General features: G+C 41.8%; 1 protein-coding gene across 1 annotated transcript; it reads right to left on the bottom strand.

Annotated features, from left to right (window-relative positions):
* Window positions 1-12474: 12474 nt before the first annotated feature.
* Window positions 12475-13866, bottom strand: LOC137079528 (paraneoplastic antigen Ma1 homolog). Its single transcript, XM_067447480.1, has one exon. The coding sequence runs from the start codon at window positions 13864-13866 to the stop codon at window positions 12475-12477; it is 1392 nt and encodes a 463-aa protein (XP_067303581.1).
* Window positions 13867-14576: the final 710 nt, after the last annotated feature.

The raw sequence follows: 14576 nt of genomic DNA, 5'->3' as shown, positions 1-14576 counted from the left end.
CTTTAAACTATTTTGGAATAAATGGAAACTCCAGAAGGATTCCTTTGAAAACATTTGTCAATGGTGGGATGTTGGCAAAGCAAATGTAAGAGTTTTTTGTCAAGACTATAATTCACATACTACATCAAGGATGAATATTGCACTAAAAAGCTTGGAAAAAGACATTCAAAGACTGGAAAGTACTTTTTTGAACAATAATGGAACTGGACAGAATGAGCTTTTGAGTAAGAAAAAGAGTGATCGTTACTACAGGAGCAAGTGAAAGGAGCACTAGTACGGGCAAGAATCTGTTCTATTAAAGAAATGGATGCTCCGACAACTTTCTTTTTTTACCTTGAAAAAAAAAGTGCCCAACAGAAACAAATATATCATCTTCGACGGCCAGATGGGACTATAACATCAGACCCTAGTGAAATAAAGACACTGGCAGTGAATTTTTACAAAGAACTGTATGATGCTGAGAACTGTGACGCTGAGAGTGCTTCTGATTTGTTAAGTGATTTACCTCAGGTGGATGAGGAGGGGAAAAAAATCACTTGATAGTCAAATAACTTTTCAGGAGATTACAGAAGCAATGAAGCAGTTGTCAAACGGACGTTCCCCAGGAGTAGATGGACTGCCAGTTGAGTTTTATCAAGCATTTTGGAATTTATTAGGACAAGATCTGTATGAAGTACTCATTCAAAGTATCAAAAGTGGAATCCTTCCCATGAGCTGCCGGAGAGCTGTACTGTCCTTGCTTCCAAAGAAAGGAGATCTAGGTCTTCTGAAAAATTGGAGACCAGTTTCGCTATTGTGTTTGGACTATAAAATACTTTCAAAGTGTTTAGCAAATAGGCTTAAGTGTTATTTAGATTTGATGGTTCAAAATGACCAGACATACTGTATTCCAAAAAGGTCCATCATGGATAATCTGTTCTTATTAAGGGATGTAATTGATTTTAACCAACTCAATCATTCAAACCTGGGTATTCTTTGTTTGGACCAAGAAAAAGCATTTGATCGCGTTGATCATGTGTATCTACTTGAAGTTTTGAAACAATTTGGACTTGGAGAGAATTTCATATCTTATATTAAGTTGTTATATTTGAATGTTTATGTGATGGTTAAAGCTGGTGGAGGATTAAGTGCACCCATACCTGTATCAAGAGGTATTAGGCAGGGTTGCCCGTTGTCTGGCCAATTATATAGCCTTGCTATAGAGCCATTGTTGTGTAGGATAAGGAGAGACCTCAATGGAATTTTACTTCCTGGTATAAATAGCAGTAGCAGGGTGTCATTATCTGCTTACGCGGATGACATCACAATTTTTATCACAAGTCAAAATGATGTTAATATTTTAACTGAAAATATTAGAACATATGAGAGAGCGTCCTCAGCAAAAATGAACTGGGGAAAAAGTGAAGGGCTTATTATTGACCAGTGGGAAGGGTTAGGACCTCCACAATTACCGGGTGGGGTGTTGAGGGTGAGGGAAGGGTTAAAAATTGTAGGTGTTTATTTAGGAAACAACAGTTTTAAAGATAAAAATTGGGAGGGAATGCTGAGAAGGTGAATGCTAGATTGTCTAAATGGAAATGTCTATTACCACAATTGTCGTACAGAGGAAGAGTTCTGGTTGTAAACAACCTGGCTGCCTCTATCTTGTGGCATAGACTTTCTGTAATAGAGCCACCTGATGAATTGATCTGCAGGATACAAAGGACGTTTGTGGATTTTTTCTGGAGCGGAGAGCACTGGATTCGAGCAGCAGCGCTTTATCTCCCTGTTCATGAAGGTGGCCAGGGTCTGGTGGACGTGAGGAGCAGAATAGGTGCTTTTAGAATTCAAGCGGCACAAAGACTTCTCTACCACAAAGACGTGGTCTGGACTCAGATTGCAAAGGCAATTCTTCAAAAATCTGGGGGTTTGGGATTGGATAGACACTTATTTTTAATGACGCTTGAGAAGATGAGCCTGTCTGAGTTGACACCTTTTTACCGGACAATGTTGCATTCATGGAGATCTGTGTTTAAAGTTGAGAGAGAAGTGGATGAACCTGGGAATTGGGTTCTAGAGGAACCATTGTTTTTTAATCCAAGGACTCAAACAAGACTTTTGTCTTCTGTGAGTGTGAGTGCATGCTTACAGAGACACGGGATTGTAAAGCTGGGACACCTCTTGAACAGAGATGGATGGAAATCGGTGGAGGTCCTTAAAGAAATGACAGGCTTAAGGTCTTCACGTCTGACAGAGAAGTTGGTGGAGGATATTGTTAATGCCTTACCAAGCAGTTACAGGAAGTGCATTGGGAGAGGACTTTTGACGGACATGATAAATGAACAGGATTTCCCAGAAATTAAAATCTCTCCTCTTATAAAGGCGGAACACGATGATGAAGATGTGGGGTCTATTCTATCTTTTGATACCCCACAACTGGAATACTTCAAGTCGGCATCAAAGAAAGCAATATATTACTCTGCAGTCAAAGTTTTACATCAGGACTCTCTAAAAGGACAAAAAGCTTCAAGGTGGCCAGGTTTGTTGAAGCCAGACTTCCTCGTGAGGGACAGGTGGAGAGCCCTGTATAAGCCTCCCATAGAGAAGCGTACCGCTGATCTACAGTGGAGGCTTATTCACGGGGCGATAGCTACGGACAGACATGTGGCACACCTGAACCCAGCAGTTGATGAAAAGTGCAGGTTCTGTGGGATGGTAGAAAATTTGGAGCATCTGTTTTTAAGATGTGGAAGGTTGAAAGGTCTTTTTAATCTTCTTGAGAGGTGGTTTCAGGCATTTGAAGAGGAATTCTCAGAAGCAGTTTTCATTGGGGGTGTGAGGTATAGATTCTTAATCAGAAGGAAAACATGTTTGTTAAATTATTTGATAGGAACTGCAAAGTTAGCAATGTGGAAGACAAGAAAAAATGAAGGGCTAAAACTTCTTAGTACTGATGCTGAATTGATGTTCAAAAATTTGGTTGCTGGAAGGTTAAATATAGAATTTATGTATTATAATCTTATAAAAAATAAGGAGGTCTTTGATCACATTTGGTGTTTTAACAATGTTTTGTGTATAGTTGAGGAGGGTCAGTTGTTTCTGAAATTTTAATTTAAGTTATCTTGATTGAATATTTGATGATGTGAATTGTTTTTATTTTTGAAAATAAAGTACTGTTAAACCTCTCTCTCTCTCTCTCTCTCTCTCTCTCTCTCTCTCTCTCTCTCTCTCTCTCTCTCTCTCTCTCTCTCTCTCTCTCTCTCAGAGCTGCCAACTCTCACGCATTGGCCGTGAGACACGCATTTGATTGTTTTCACACGCCACACCCCTGATTTCTCACGCTGAAGTGTCAACCCTGTCGGTCAAATGCCTGAAAGATAAGTTTATCTATAGATCTACAGATCTACTTGATGAGCCACTCGTAATCGATTAGTGATGCTTTCGGTGAGGGGGTTCAAGATAAATGTGCAAATAAATAAGTGTAGCGCGACCAAAAGCTACATTTTGTTTTAAATTCTGACGAGAACGAGCAATGAGCGAAGCGCGAAAGCGTCGCTAGCTAACTATGGTCGCAAGTTCCATCATTAACGCTAACCGAGTCAGTGTTTCCCGAAACATTGTTCCAACAAACGTTTGCAAACTGCATCACAAAGTTGGTTGGAATGACAGCTCTCGACCTGTGATTAGAAGCAGAGTTTCTTGGTTTCATGACATGTGGACTTAAATGTCCATTTTTTAACAAAACAATTCGTAACGAATAGTCAAGCAATCCGCACGCAGCTCATGACTGGAGTCTCAGAGCGGTTCTGTTCACGCTTCACCACTGCATGTGCTGTGAGTAACCTGCATCTTTAGCCTAATCCTGACTCCTGAGTATTTTTTCTGCCTGTATTGGGCATAAGATTAGTAACCTAATGAATGTGTGCATATTGTGTATTAATTTAATAAACATAGTTACCTTTCCCAGTAGCCTTCAATAAATGAACGTGTCTGCGAAAATGATTCATAAAACATAAATATCAGTTAACCAGATTTACTTTCATCACTGACGAAAATTGTCCCTGACATGGTTTTTAAGCTATTGTTATCAAAATTTTTTGGTCTTCAGAACATATTAAAATGCACATATGTAGATCATAGAAATCAAAATTTTCTCGGGGGTGCATGCCCCCGAACCCCCCTAACTACCTCTCATTTGGAATCTCAGTGATTATAAAACCATGACTTTATTATGATTAAGGGATGTAGGTCCTATACAGAATAAGGCCTTAATATTTGATTTATAAGTAGCAATAAACAGCCAATATCCTAATATAGAATTGGACCCTAAACTAAAGGGTTATTATTTTTATCATACCCTCACTGGCCTCACTGGGCCCGTCATTACTAAGTTACGCCACTGTCTCTATAGTGCTTTAAAATTGTGTGTGTCTATAGGATGTATATACAAACCGTCATATAGATGCAAAAAACAAACAAACAATAGTACCCCATTCAAATGCTGATGCATATATATAGAGAGAGCTATTATTATTATTTATTTTTGCAATTTCTGCTTTGTACGGCACTATTTTGGTTGGCCCCACCAAATCTCACTCTAAGTTTTTTTGAAAAGTTGGCAGCTCTGCTCTCTCTGCGTGCGTGCGTGCGTGGTGTGCGTGCGTGCGTGTGTGCGTGGTGTGCGTGCGTGCGTGTTGGGAGTGAGTGTGGTTGTGAGAGCTGCTGAGAGCATGCTGAAGATTGTGAGTTTTCTAATTCTCTTTTTCCAAAACTCGATGTTTTTGTAGTATTGTTTAGAGAAGTAGTGTTTGGTGGGGTTAATTTGTGTTTGTTTTGTGAAAGCGGCAGCTGCCACCGGCGTGGTTGGTCAGCATGGCTGCAGGTGAACGTTTCAGTTTGCACAAACTCACGCGCCATCACGCTATTAAACTGTCTCCGCCTGACGGGTGCTCGGTTGAAGAGTGTAGTTTGGCGGTAGGTGAAGTTGTTGGTTATGAGAGCATTAAATCTGCTTCTAGAATGAATAGTGCCGTGGTGATTTTTCTAGACAATGTGGATAAAGTAAATCAGCTGCTTGAGAGTGGCCTTGTGATTCAAGGTACCTATATACCAGTTTTGTCTTTAGTAACTCCTGCCAAAAAAGTTATCCTCTCGAATGTACCTCCGTTTCTGAAAAACGATCTTTTGGAAAAAGAACTAGGAAGACACGGAAAATTAGTGTCTCCAATAAAGATGATTCCCATTAGTTGTAAATCTCCTCATCTTAAACACGTTGTTTCTTTTAGGAGACAAGTTCAAATGATTCTAAAAAAAGAGTGATGAAGAATTGAACTTAGTGTTTAAGTTTAAAGTTGATGAGTTTGATTACACTGTGCACGTAACCTCAGAAACAATGAAATGTTTTGGGTGTGGTACTGTTGGGCATGTGATTCGCTCGTGCCCGGAGAGAGTAGCTGAAATTCGGACAGCTGCAGATGCAGCGGGACCGTCGTCCGTTCAGGCTGAAAACAGGGCCTCTTTATCGGATGAATCGCATGGTATTGTGCAGGACGAAAATCGAGATGGTAGTGATAAAGAAAATGAGGTGATGGAAGTTTTAGCGGTGGAAAAAAAAGTACAAGATGACGTGGAAGTAGACTTGAATGTTGGTCACACCGCGACTAGAGTAGCAGAGTCTGTGTTGTTCAACGAGGAAGATGTTTTGATGGATGTTGATCTTTCTAAATTGTCAACTAAGAGGAAAAATCCATAAAATAAATCTAAAACTGAGCAAGTTACAAAAGTGTCAAAGATGAATCCAATGAGTTGTTCTTCCCAGTCAGATGACGGTTTATTAAACTCACAGGATTATGAAAGCGATGTGAATGGAGACACACAGCTGGATGTGGAGAGTGCTTACTCTTTTACTAGAATTAAATCATTCCTACAAAGAACAAAAGGCATGAGATCTGTGAAAGTTGATGACTTTTTCCCAGATTTAAAATTGTTCCTTGACTCAGTTAAATTATTCATGAAAAACACAGACCACACTGGCCAATCAACTTTTACTGACCAAGAAGTGTTTCGTCTTAAAAAACTGATGATAAAAGTTAGAGCGCAAATAGCGAATGATGGTTAGGTATGTTTTCTTTTTCTTTTTTTTATGTTAACCTCTCTGTTGTGTTCAAGTGCAGTTTTACATTTAATATGTGTGAAATAAAGTTAGGTTCTTTAAACATTAATGGTGCCAGAGATGATATGAAGATAGCTTCTCTTTTCAATTTGTTTAAAGTTAAGAAAATAAATGTCATCTGTAGCCCTCTCACCAATAAATATGGCCTATTATGTCTAGGGGACCTTCCAAAAGACACTAACTTGGGGAGAGGCACATTTCTAAATTATTTAATTTCAGTTAAACACAAAACCCAGATCTTCAGATACCACTATAAGTGTCAGTTTAGTGTTTTAACAATTTAAATTGGAAGTAATTACAAACTGGTGTTCAACAGTTCACAACGTAAATCTATGATCTGTAAAAAAAAAAAAAATTACCTTACCACTTTTCCTTTCCTCCCCAGGAAACCACAAAAAAAATATTTAATGAACAATAAACATTTGTTTATTAAACCGGAACTCTTTTGATTCTGTTTTTTTTTTCCTCAAATGGAAAATAATCCTTTCAAATGGAAATCTAAACAATGAAATCACAATTCACATCAAGTCCAGAAAATCACATTAAACCCCCCCAATGTAATGAGTTCTACCCAGCTGGGATTTTAGTTCAATCGTTGGCGCGCTACGTTGGAGCTCTTTGTAATTTGACACCACATTGAATACTCACAAATCCAGAGAAATGACAACTCGAGGAAATCGATCCGGGTCCAGAATAAGGAAACACATAGAAAGGAACAGCAGTAACCTGCAGCCATCCAGCGATGATAATAAAGATGTCCCAACGAACTCCATCCGCGAGTGAATCCCGATGTGCAGCACTTAACACAACACACACCACAGCTGTGCTCTCGCGCTGCGATCAGTCAATCTTCGATGCACGTTGCTCACTCACTTTAGATCCCTTTCCAGTTCGCTCCACTTTTCAAAGTACCATTAACTTCCTTCCCGAACATAATCTTGCGAATATTCAATGCCAATAGTTCTTTAACTGTTGTAATTCGTTAAACTCTGTCAACAAAACAAACTTTTTCTACGTTTTCAACACACTATATGCAAAGAAAGGGTTTTTTTTCCTCTTGCAATACGTTGTTTTCTAATTCTCATTCAACTTTTTACTATCTTTTTTTTTTCCACGAGCTCTCTATTTTCCCCACAAGCTCTCGAGTCCCCACGAGCTCTCTATTTTCCCCACAAGCTCTCGAGTCCCCACGAGCTCTCTATTTTTTTCTTCCTCATCCCGCCCCCTTGAACTTCAGGGGTCACCATCAGAACACTTCATTGGATAAACATATTTCCACTAAAATAAAAAAACACTTTGTGTGATGTTCTCCTACATTTCAACTGCAAGACTTTTCTTTAAACATTCAACAAATATGAATCACATTGAAAATTACTTAGAGAGATAGTTTCTTATTTCCAACAATATGAATCCCCATTCCAACACTCAAATACTCATTCACATGAGCTAATGACTCTTTTTTTCCTTTTTATAAAACTCTTCTTTTCAACAAAGAAATAAACCTCCATAAAAAAAAAATATAAAAATAAATCCTTAATTTTGGAAGGGCTCTACATTCTCTCCCCACCAAAAATCGTTATGTCCTCATAACGAAGGAAAACAGAGAACACAATTTACATTTCACCTTTCAATATCTTAACTCTTTTTTTTTCTTATATGAAACACTTAAGCACTTTTCAAATGAGTGAGCAAGATAATATCACAATAGACCCATGTCTATACTGAAAGGAAACACTCAAATTAGTGTCTAGTAGGTAAGTCAACTGAACAGGTACTCAACCTTCTCGCAGGTACATTCATCCATAAAAAAACAGTAGAACAGTATCTAACAGGGCTTACAACTTTAGTTTGAGCAATGGCAGGCTCAAATTTTGGCTCTCCGAGAGTATCATATGTAAATCTCTTAGGCACAATTCTCTCTCTCTGAGACCTTCTATAATGTTCAGTTACATCAGCAGAGATGTCTTGAGCTACACCAACCTCATTCCCATTTGAGCAATCTTGGCCCTCACTTGAAACATCATCACAGATGTCTGACAATCGGCTCACATTATGCAAGATACCAGAATCACTTTCTGGTAGCAGTCTTGAAACAGACTCTACAGATTCATCAGGCTCAATTCTTGGAGGAATCTCAACTGTTTCGTCAGTGTGCTCAGAAACATCCTCAAAAACACCTTGTTCAACCCTCTCCTGAACAGCATTATCAGAAACCACTCCATCACTCTGAGAAGTGCCTCTTCTCCCAGCAGTCAAAGGATGATTTTCAGGTACGCGATACCACCCCCCATACATGTCATCCTCACTCTCTGAACTTTCATCAGCATGGTGATCAACTCTGGTTTCTGATTCTTGCCTTACAGGTGCATCCTCCCCTTCCTGCTCTGGTCTCTGATTCTGTTCAGCATTCTTCCTTTTCCTCAGAACTCTCTTTCTAGGTTTCGGAACACTGTCAGGAACTTGTTGCTGCCTCAACCCTTGACCAATAGGAAGAATGTGATTCCTATGCAAAATCTTAACAGCTCCAGTTCCACTCTCTGGCTTAAGACGAAACACAGGTAAGTTTGGCATTTGACTCTGGACAATGTAGGGCTCAGCACTCCATCTGTCTGCCAACTTGTGCTTCCCTTGAAGTCCAAGATTCCTGATCAAGACTCTGTCACCAGGAACAAGGTGAGTGTAACGCAGTCTCTGATCGTATCTTCTCTTATTTCCTGCGTTTTTCTTTCCAGCTTTTTCCTCTGCCAGCTCATATGCAGACTTTAACTCTCTTTGCATGTTCTGCACGAAGCGCCGGTAAGACTTTGTGGACGTCCCATCACTAGACACACCAAAACTCAGGTCTATGGGCAATCTGGCTTCCCTTCCGAACATAAGGAAGTAAGGCGAGTATCCTGTGGCTTCGTTCAAACTGCTATTGTACACATGTACGAGATGTGCAATGTGACGGCTCCACTGCTGTTTCTGCCTCGAATCCAGGGTCCCCAACATATCCAAAAGTGTCCGGTTAAACCGCTCCGGTTGCGGATCACCCTGGGGATGGTACGGTGTTGTCCGAGATTTCTCCACTCCTAATAAGTCAAACAACTCATGGATGAGCCTACTCTCGAAATCCCGTCCCTGGTCCGAATGCATCCGTCTAGGCAGTCCATAGTGAATGAAGTATTTCTCCCACAGGACCTTTGCAACGGTGGACGCCTTCTGGTCCTTAGTCGGAAACGCCTGTGCATATCTTGTGTAGTGGTCTGTGATGACAAGGACATTACAGATGTTCTTGGAGTCTGGCTCTATAGATAAAAAATCCATACACACAAGATCCATGGGCCCATTACTAGATAAGTGTGACAATGGTGCCGCTCTTTTTGGCAGAGTCTTTCTCTGGACACATCTGGCACAGGTTTGGCAGTACTTCTCCACCTCAATCTTCATTCGTGGCCAGTAAAATCTTTCTCTTACCAAACCATAGGTCTTATCAAATCCCAGGTGTCCCGAATCATCATGCAGAGACCTGAGAACTACTTCATGGAACTTCCTGGGCAGGCACAACTGCTCACGACGAGGTTTGTCTGGGACATTAGTACACCGAAACATCACTCCATTCTCCAGAACTAATCTGTCCCATTCTCTCATTATTAAAGGAAGGTCCTTGTGAGCTTCTTTCTTGACCTTGGACAGATCTCCTCCTTTTAGGGCTCTCCATATCTCTCCAAGACAAGGGTCCGCCTGCTGAGCATCTGACAGATCTACAGAACTTATTTTTGGAATCGTGGAGGTATTCAAAGTAGCTAAGTTCCAGTAAGTTCTGGGGACTGCTTTAGGAGATACTCCCAGTGACGTGATAATCCTGCTGGCAGTGGTGAAGCAGCTGGACTTGTCTTGCCCTGACAGGTTACACAGGGATCTCACTCCAGAGGATGATATATTAGTCCACTCCTGGTCCTTCACTCTCTTGTGAGGACGCCGAGACAAAGCATCGGCATCAACATTTTGTCTCCCAGGCCTGTACTTGAGACTGAAGTCATAAACAGAAAGAGCCGCCAGCCACCTATGTCCTGTAGCATCCAATTTTGCTGTGGTCAAAACATAAGTTAGTGGATTGTTGTCTGTCTGCACTTCAAACTTTACTCCATACAGGTAGTCATGTAGCTTGTCGACAACAGCCCACTTTAATGCCAAGAACTCAAGTTTGTGGACTGGATAGTTCCTTTCAGAAGGCGTCAAACTTCTGCTGACAAAAGCTACAGGCCTCAACCCCTGTCCCTGGTCCTGATACAGTACCCCGCCCAACCCTTCACAGCAGGCATCAACATGTAGGACGTACGGGAGCTGAGAGTTGGCAAAGACCAACACAGGAGCCTTGGTAAGTCTCACCTTCAACTCATTGAAAGCAGCTTCACATGCATCAGTCCATCTATTTCCAAATGGATCTGAGGCTTTGTACACAATCCGGTCGGGATTATCTCCAGCTTTTATTTTCTTCAAGGTCTTGGTTGGAAAACACCCTTGCAGCAACTGATTAAGTGGGTAAGATACCTTAGAATAGTCCTTTACGAATCTCCTATAGTACCCACAGAAACCTAAGAAAGAACGTAGCTCTGTCACGTTCTGGGGTCTGGGCCAAGATTTGACAGCTTCGATCTTGGAGGGATCAGTCGAAACACCATCTTGAGACACAATGTGACCAACATAGCTGACAGAAGTCTGACAAAAAATGCACTTGTCCAGGGACAATTTCAACCCTTCGCTCTGCAACCGGTCCAGCACCTTGAGCAGCCTCTCCTCATGCTCCTCCAAAGTCCTTCCGAAGATAATGAGGTCATCCAAGTAGACCAACACTTCCAACAGGTTCATATCTCCCACCGTCTTTTCCATCACTCGCTGGAAGGTTGAGGGAGCTCCACAAATCCCCTGTGGCATCCGCTGGAATTGGTAAAACCCCACCGGGCAAATGAAAGCTGTCTTTTCTTGGTCCTCTTCACTCAGGGGGATCTGATAATATCCACTCCTAAGGTCCAAAACACTGAACCACTGGCTTCCATTTAAGCAGGCCAGAGCATCTTCAATGCGGGGAACGGTGTATTGGTCAGTGACTGTGCGACGATTCAGCGTCCTGTAGTCCACACACATCCTTATCTGTCCGTTCTTTTTCCGGACTACGACGATAGGTGAAGCATAAGGACTTCTGGACTCAGCAATAATATCAGCCTCCTTCAGCTTCTCCAAGTGCTGTCTAACATCCTCGATGTCGGCTGGTGCAAGCCGTCGTGACCTCTCACGGAAAGGCTTATCCTCTGTCAGCCTAATGTGGTGTTGAGTACTCTTTGAACATCCCACATCAAATTCATCGCAGGAGAAAACATCCTTTCTCTCCAACATCTTTTTGGCCAGCTGCTGTTTCCATTCTTTAGATACAGGAGAATCGCCAAAGTTAAATGAATCCTTGGTCAGTTTGGTTTTGGCACTACTCTCTCTGGGCTTAGAGACAGTAGGCACCACATCAACAGGAAACACATGCGCAATAGGCATTCCTCTCTTGATCGTCACTGGGCGAGAAGAGACATTCCTGATAGAAACTCCAACTCTTTTTGACTGGACAGCAGTAACAGACTGCACCTCAGCTCGCACTAGCAGTTCCTCTGGAAAACAGGACTCCTCAGGCTGATCCACTAACAAAGTTTTAGTAGATAAGGTAACAGGGTATTTCAGGATTCCAGAAACCCTCACACTCTCTCCTGGAGTCAACTTCAACGGCTTAAGACGAGGAAACCAGACAGTACCTCTACTGTCGTCAACATCACACTTGCTAACAGTAATGACCCGTTCATAGGCAGATCTGATCTCAGGATGAACAGTCATGGTATGCAGAAAATCATTTCCCATCTTTTCCTTGCAAACTTCTACCAGCTTCTTTACCACAGATGTGTTTGTTCCCACCAAAACGTTGACATCTCCTTTCATGACAGGATCAGGACAGACCAACACAAGTGCATCTATGGATTCTGCCACTCCTGCTACAGATCCTGGAAACTCTAGCCTTAAAGCCAAGCAGCCATCATAAGGGTATCTCTGTGCGCTCAACCCCCATATCTCCAAATTTTCTATTGGTGTCAATGGCAGATGCTTTAAGTGTTTCTCATAGAAGGATCTGTACAACAGCGTGACCTGTGATCCACTATCCAATAAAGCCTTAGTGTAGATACCTTCCACCTGGATGGGAAGGACAGAGCTAGGTCCCACTAACCCGCTCGGAAGGTCTACCAATTCAACTCTGGCTCTTTTACACTTAGTGGAACGTGTCTTCCTCGGAGCTTCAGGCCGTTCCTCTACTGAGCCCCGGAGGCATTTCCCGACGGCTGTCTCATTTTAATGAGCCGTTGGTTTACTCTCCTGAGGTTCTCTTCCTTTGTACAGTCACGTTTCAGATGACCATCTTCTCCGCATCTGTAACAGAAGATGTTAGCCTTGTTCACTGGTCTCGTGGGTGTTTTACTCTCTGCAGTTGCAACTAAACTGTGCGTAGCAGGACGATCATGAGTCACTGGTTCTCCTGCCATAGCTGCTAAGCGAGACACCTCATTCTTTAAGCCCCTAATCTCCCTCTTCAGCATTTCAACTTCTGCATTGGCCAGACTAGTGTTACTAGGTGACGCATTCCTTGTAGCCACAGCTACATTTGCCTGCACTGAGCTCCTTTGGTTTAACATACTTTCTTCTTCTCTCACCTCCTTCATTAGATCATTGAAGGGGGGAGGGGCACACAACTTATGGGTCATCCTCAAGCGCATAGCCACCAGGTCACTTGAGAGGGCACCTCGGACTATTTGCTGCATCCGAAGACGATTCATTTCAGGGAACTCAATGCCTCTCTTCCTCAACATACTGTGCAGCATCCTATCCAACCTCATTATGTAGGCTGAGAGCTTCTCTCCCTCACTCTGGTAAGTACTCCGAAATTTTAACATCAAATCCGCAGCATCCTCAGTAGTGCCAAACACTGATTCTAGTGCACTAAGGTAATCACTGAACGTAGCAGATGGGTTACCAGTCTTCTCAAACCTAACAATGTCTGCTGCAGGACCTCTGAGACACTCTACTAGTCTCTGCTTCTTGACATTATCAGTACACTGCCACTCTTCCAGAATGTGGGTAGTCTGTTCCACCCAGACCTCATACTCATCTTCTCCATGGGGAGTGGGAATGAACCCTGAGAAGGGACGCAGCTTCCTATATCCAGCTCTCTCCTCAGATGATGCCACATGACACGTTTGAACAAGGGAATTTATGGCATCAACAAGCTTAGTGTTTAGCACAGGTGTAGGGGAAGCCAAACTTGGAATGTCAGATAGCGACTTTCCCTCTGCTTGAAGAAAAGACATCAGCTTAGTCTGAAATTCATCTTCCCTGTTCTGTTTAGGTGCTTCAGCTGCGACATGAACAACCTGTGTGTACCAGGTACCTACTTCAGGTCCTCCAAGCTCCGCAGGGACAGACATCTCAGAAACCTTGCTAGCTGTCTCAATCAGAAGAAACTTCCGTTTCTTAGTCTTATCAGAAAGGCGATCGAGCACTTTGCATTTCCTCATTCCCAGCACAGCATCCAGCACTTCATAGACTACTTTGTCTTCACAATCTGCAGGTACGTTGCTCAGAATGATAACTCTGTCCAGCTCAACACCTTTCTCTCTGCACCAAGCAACAATCTCACTAATCTCCATTTTGTTCACTTGCATCATCAATAGTATGTACTCAGGAAAACAGGGAATGACTGTTAAGCATTAAAGCTCTCTTCACAAAATTCTCAAAGAAACCAAGTATGCACATAAATTACTTCCAAATTTTCACTGAACATACACGTTCACAGCGTCTAAGAAAACACAATCTGAAATGATCTGAAAGATCCCGGACGAGCCCCCACAAAATGTAGCCCTCTCACCAATAAATATGGCCTATTATGTCTAGGGGACCTTCCAAAAGACACTAACTTGGGGAGAGGCACATTTCTAAATTATTTAATTTCAGTTAAACACAAAACCCAGATCTTCAGATACCACTATAAGTGTCAGTTTAGTGTTTTAACAATTTAAATTGGAAGTAATTACAAACTGGTGTTCAACAGTTCACAACGTAAATCTATGATCTGTAAAAAAAAAAAAAATTACCTTACCACTTTTCCTTTCCTCCCCAGGAAACCACAAAAAAAATATTTAATGAACAATAAACATTTGTTTATTAAACCGGAACTCTTTTGATTCTGTTTTTTTTTTCCTCAAATGGAAAATAATCCTTTCAAATGGAAATCTAAACAATGAAATCACAATTCACATCAAGTCCAGAAAATCACATTAAACCCCCCCAATGTAATGAGTTCTACCCAGCTGGGATTTTAGTTCAATCGTTGGCGCGCTACGTTGGAGCTCTTTGTAAT

Source organism: Pseudorasbora parva, chromosome 6 (genome assembly GCF_024679245.1).
Source record: "Pseudorasbora parva isolate DD20220531a chromosome 6, ASM2467924v1, whole genome shotgun sequence".
Lineage (NCBI taxonomy): Eukaryota > Metazoa > Chordata > Actinopteri > Cypriniformes > Gobionidae > Pseudorasbora > Pseudorasbora parva.
The sequence above is the reverse complement of the archived record's forward strand: the minus strand, read 5'-3'. Positions and strand labels throughout refer to the sequence as shown.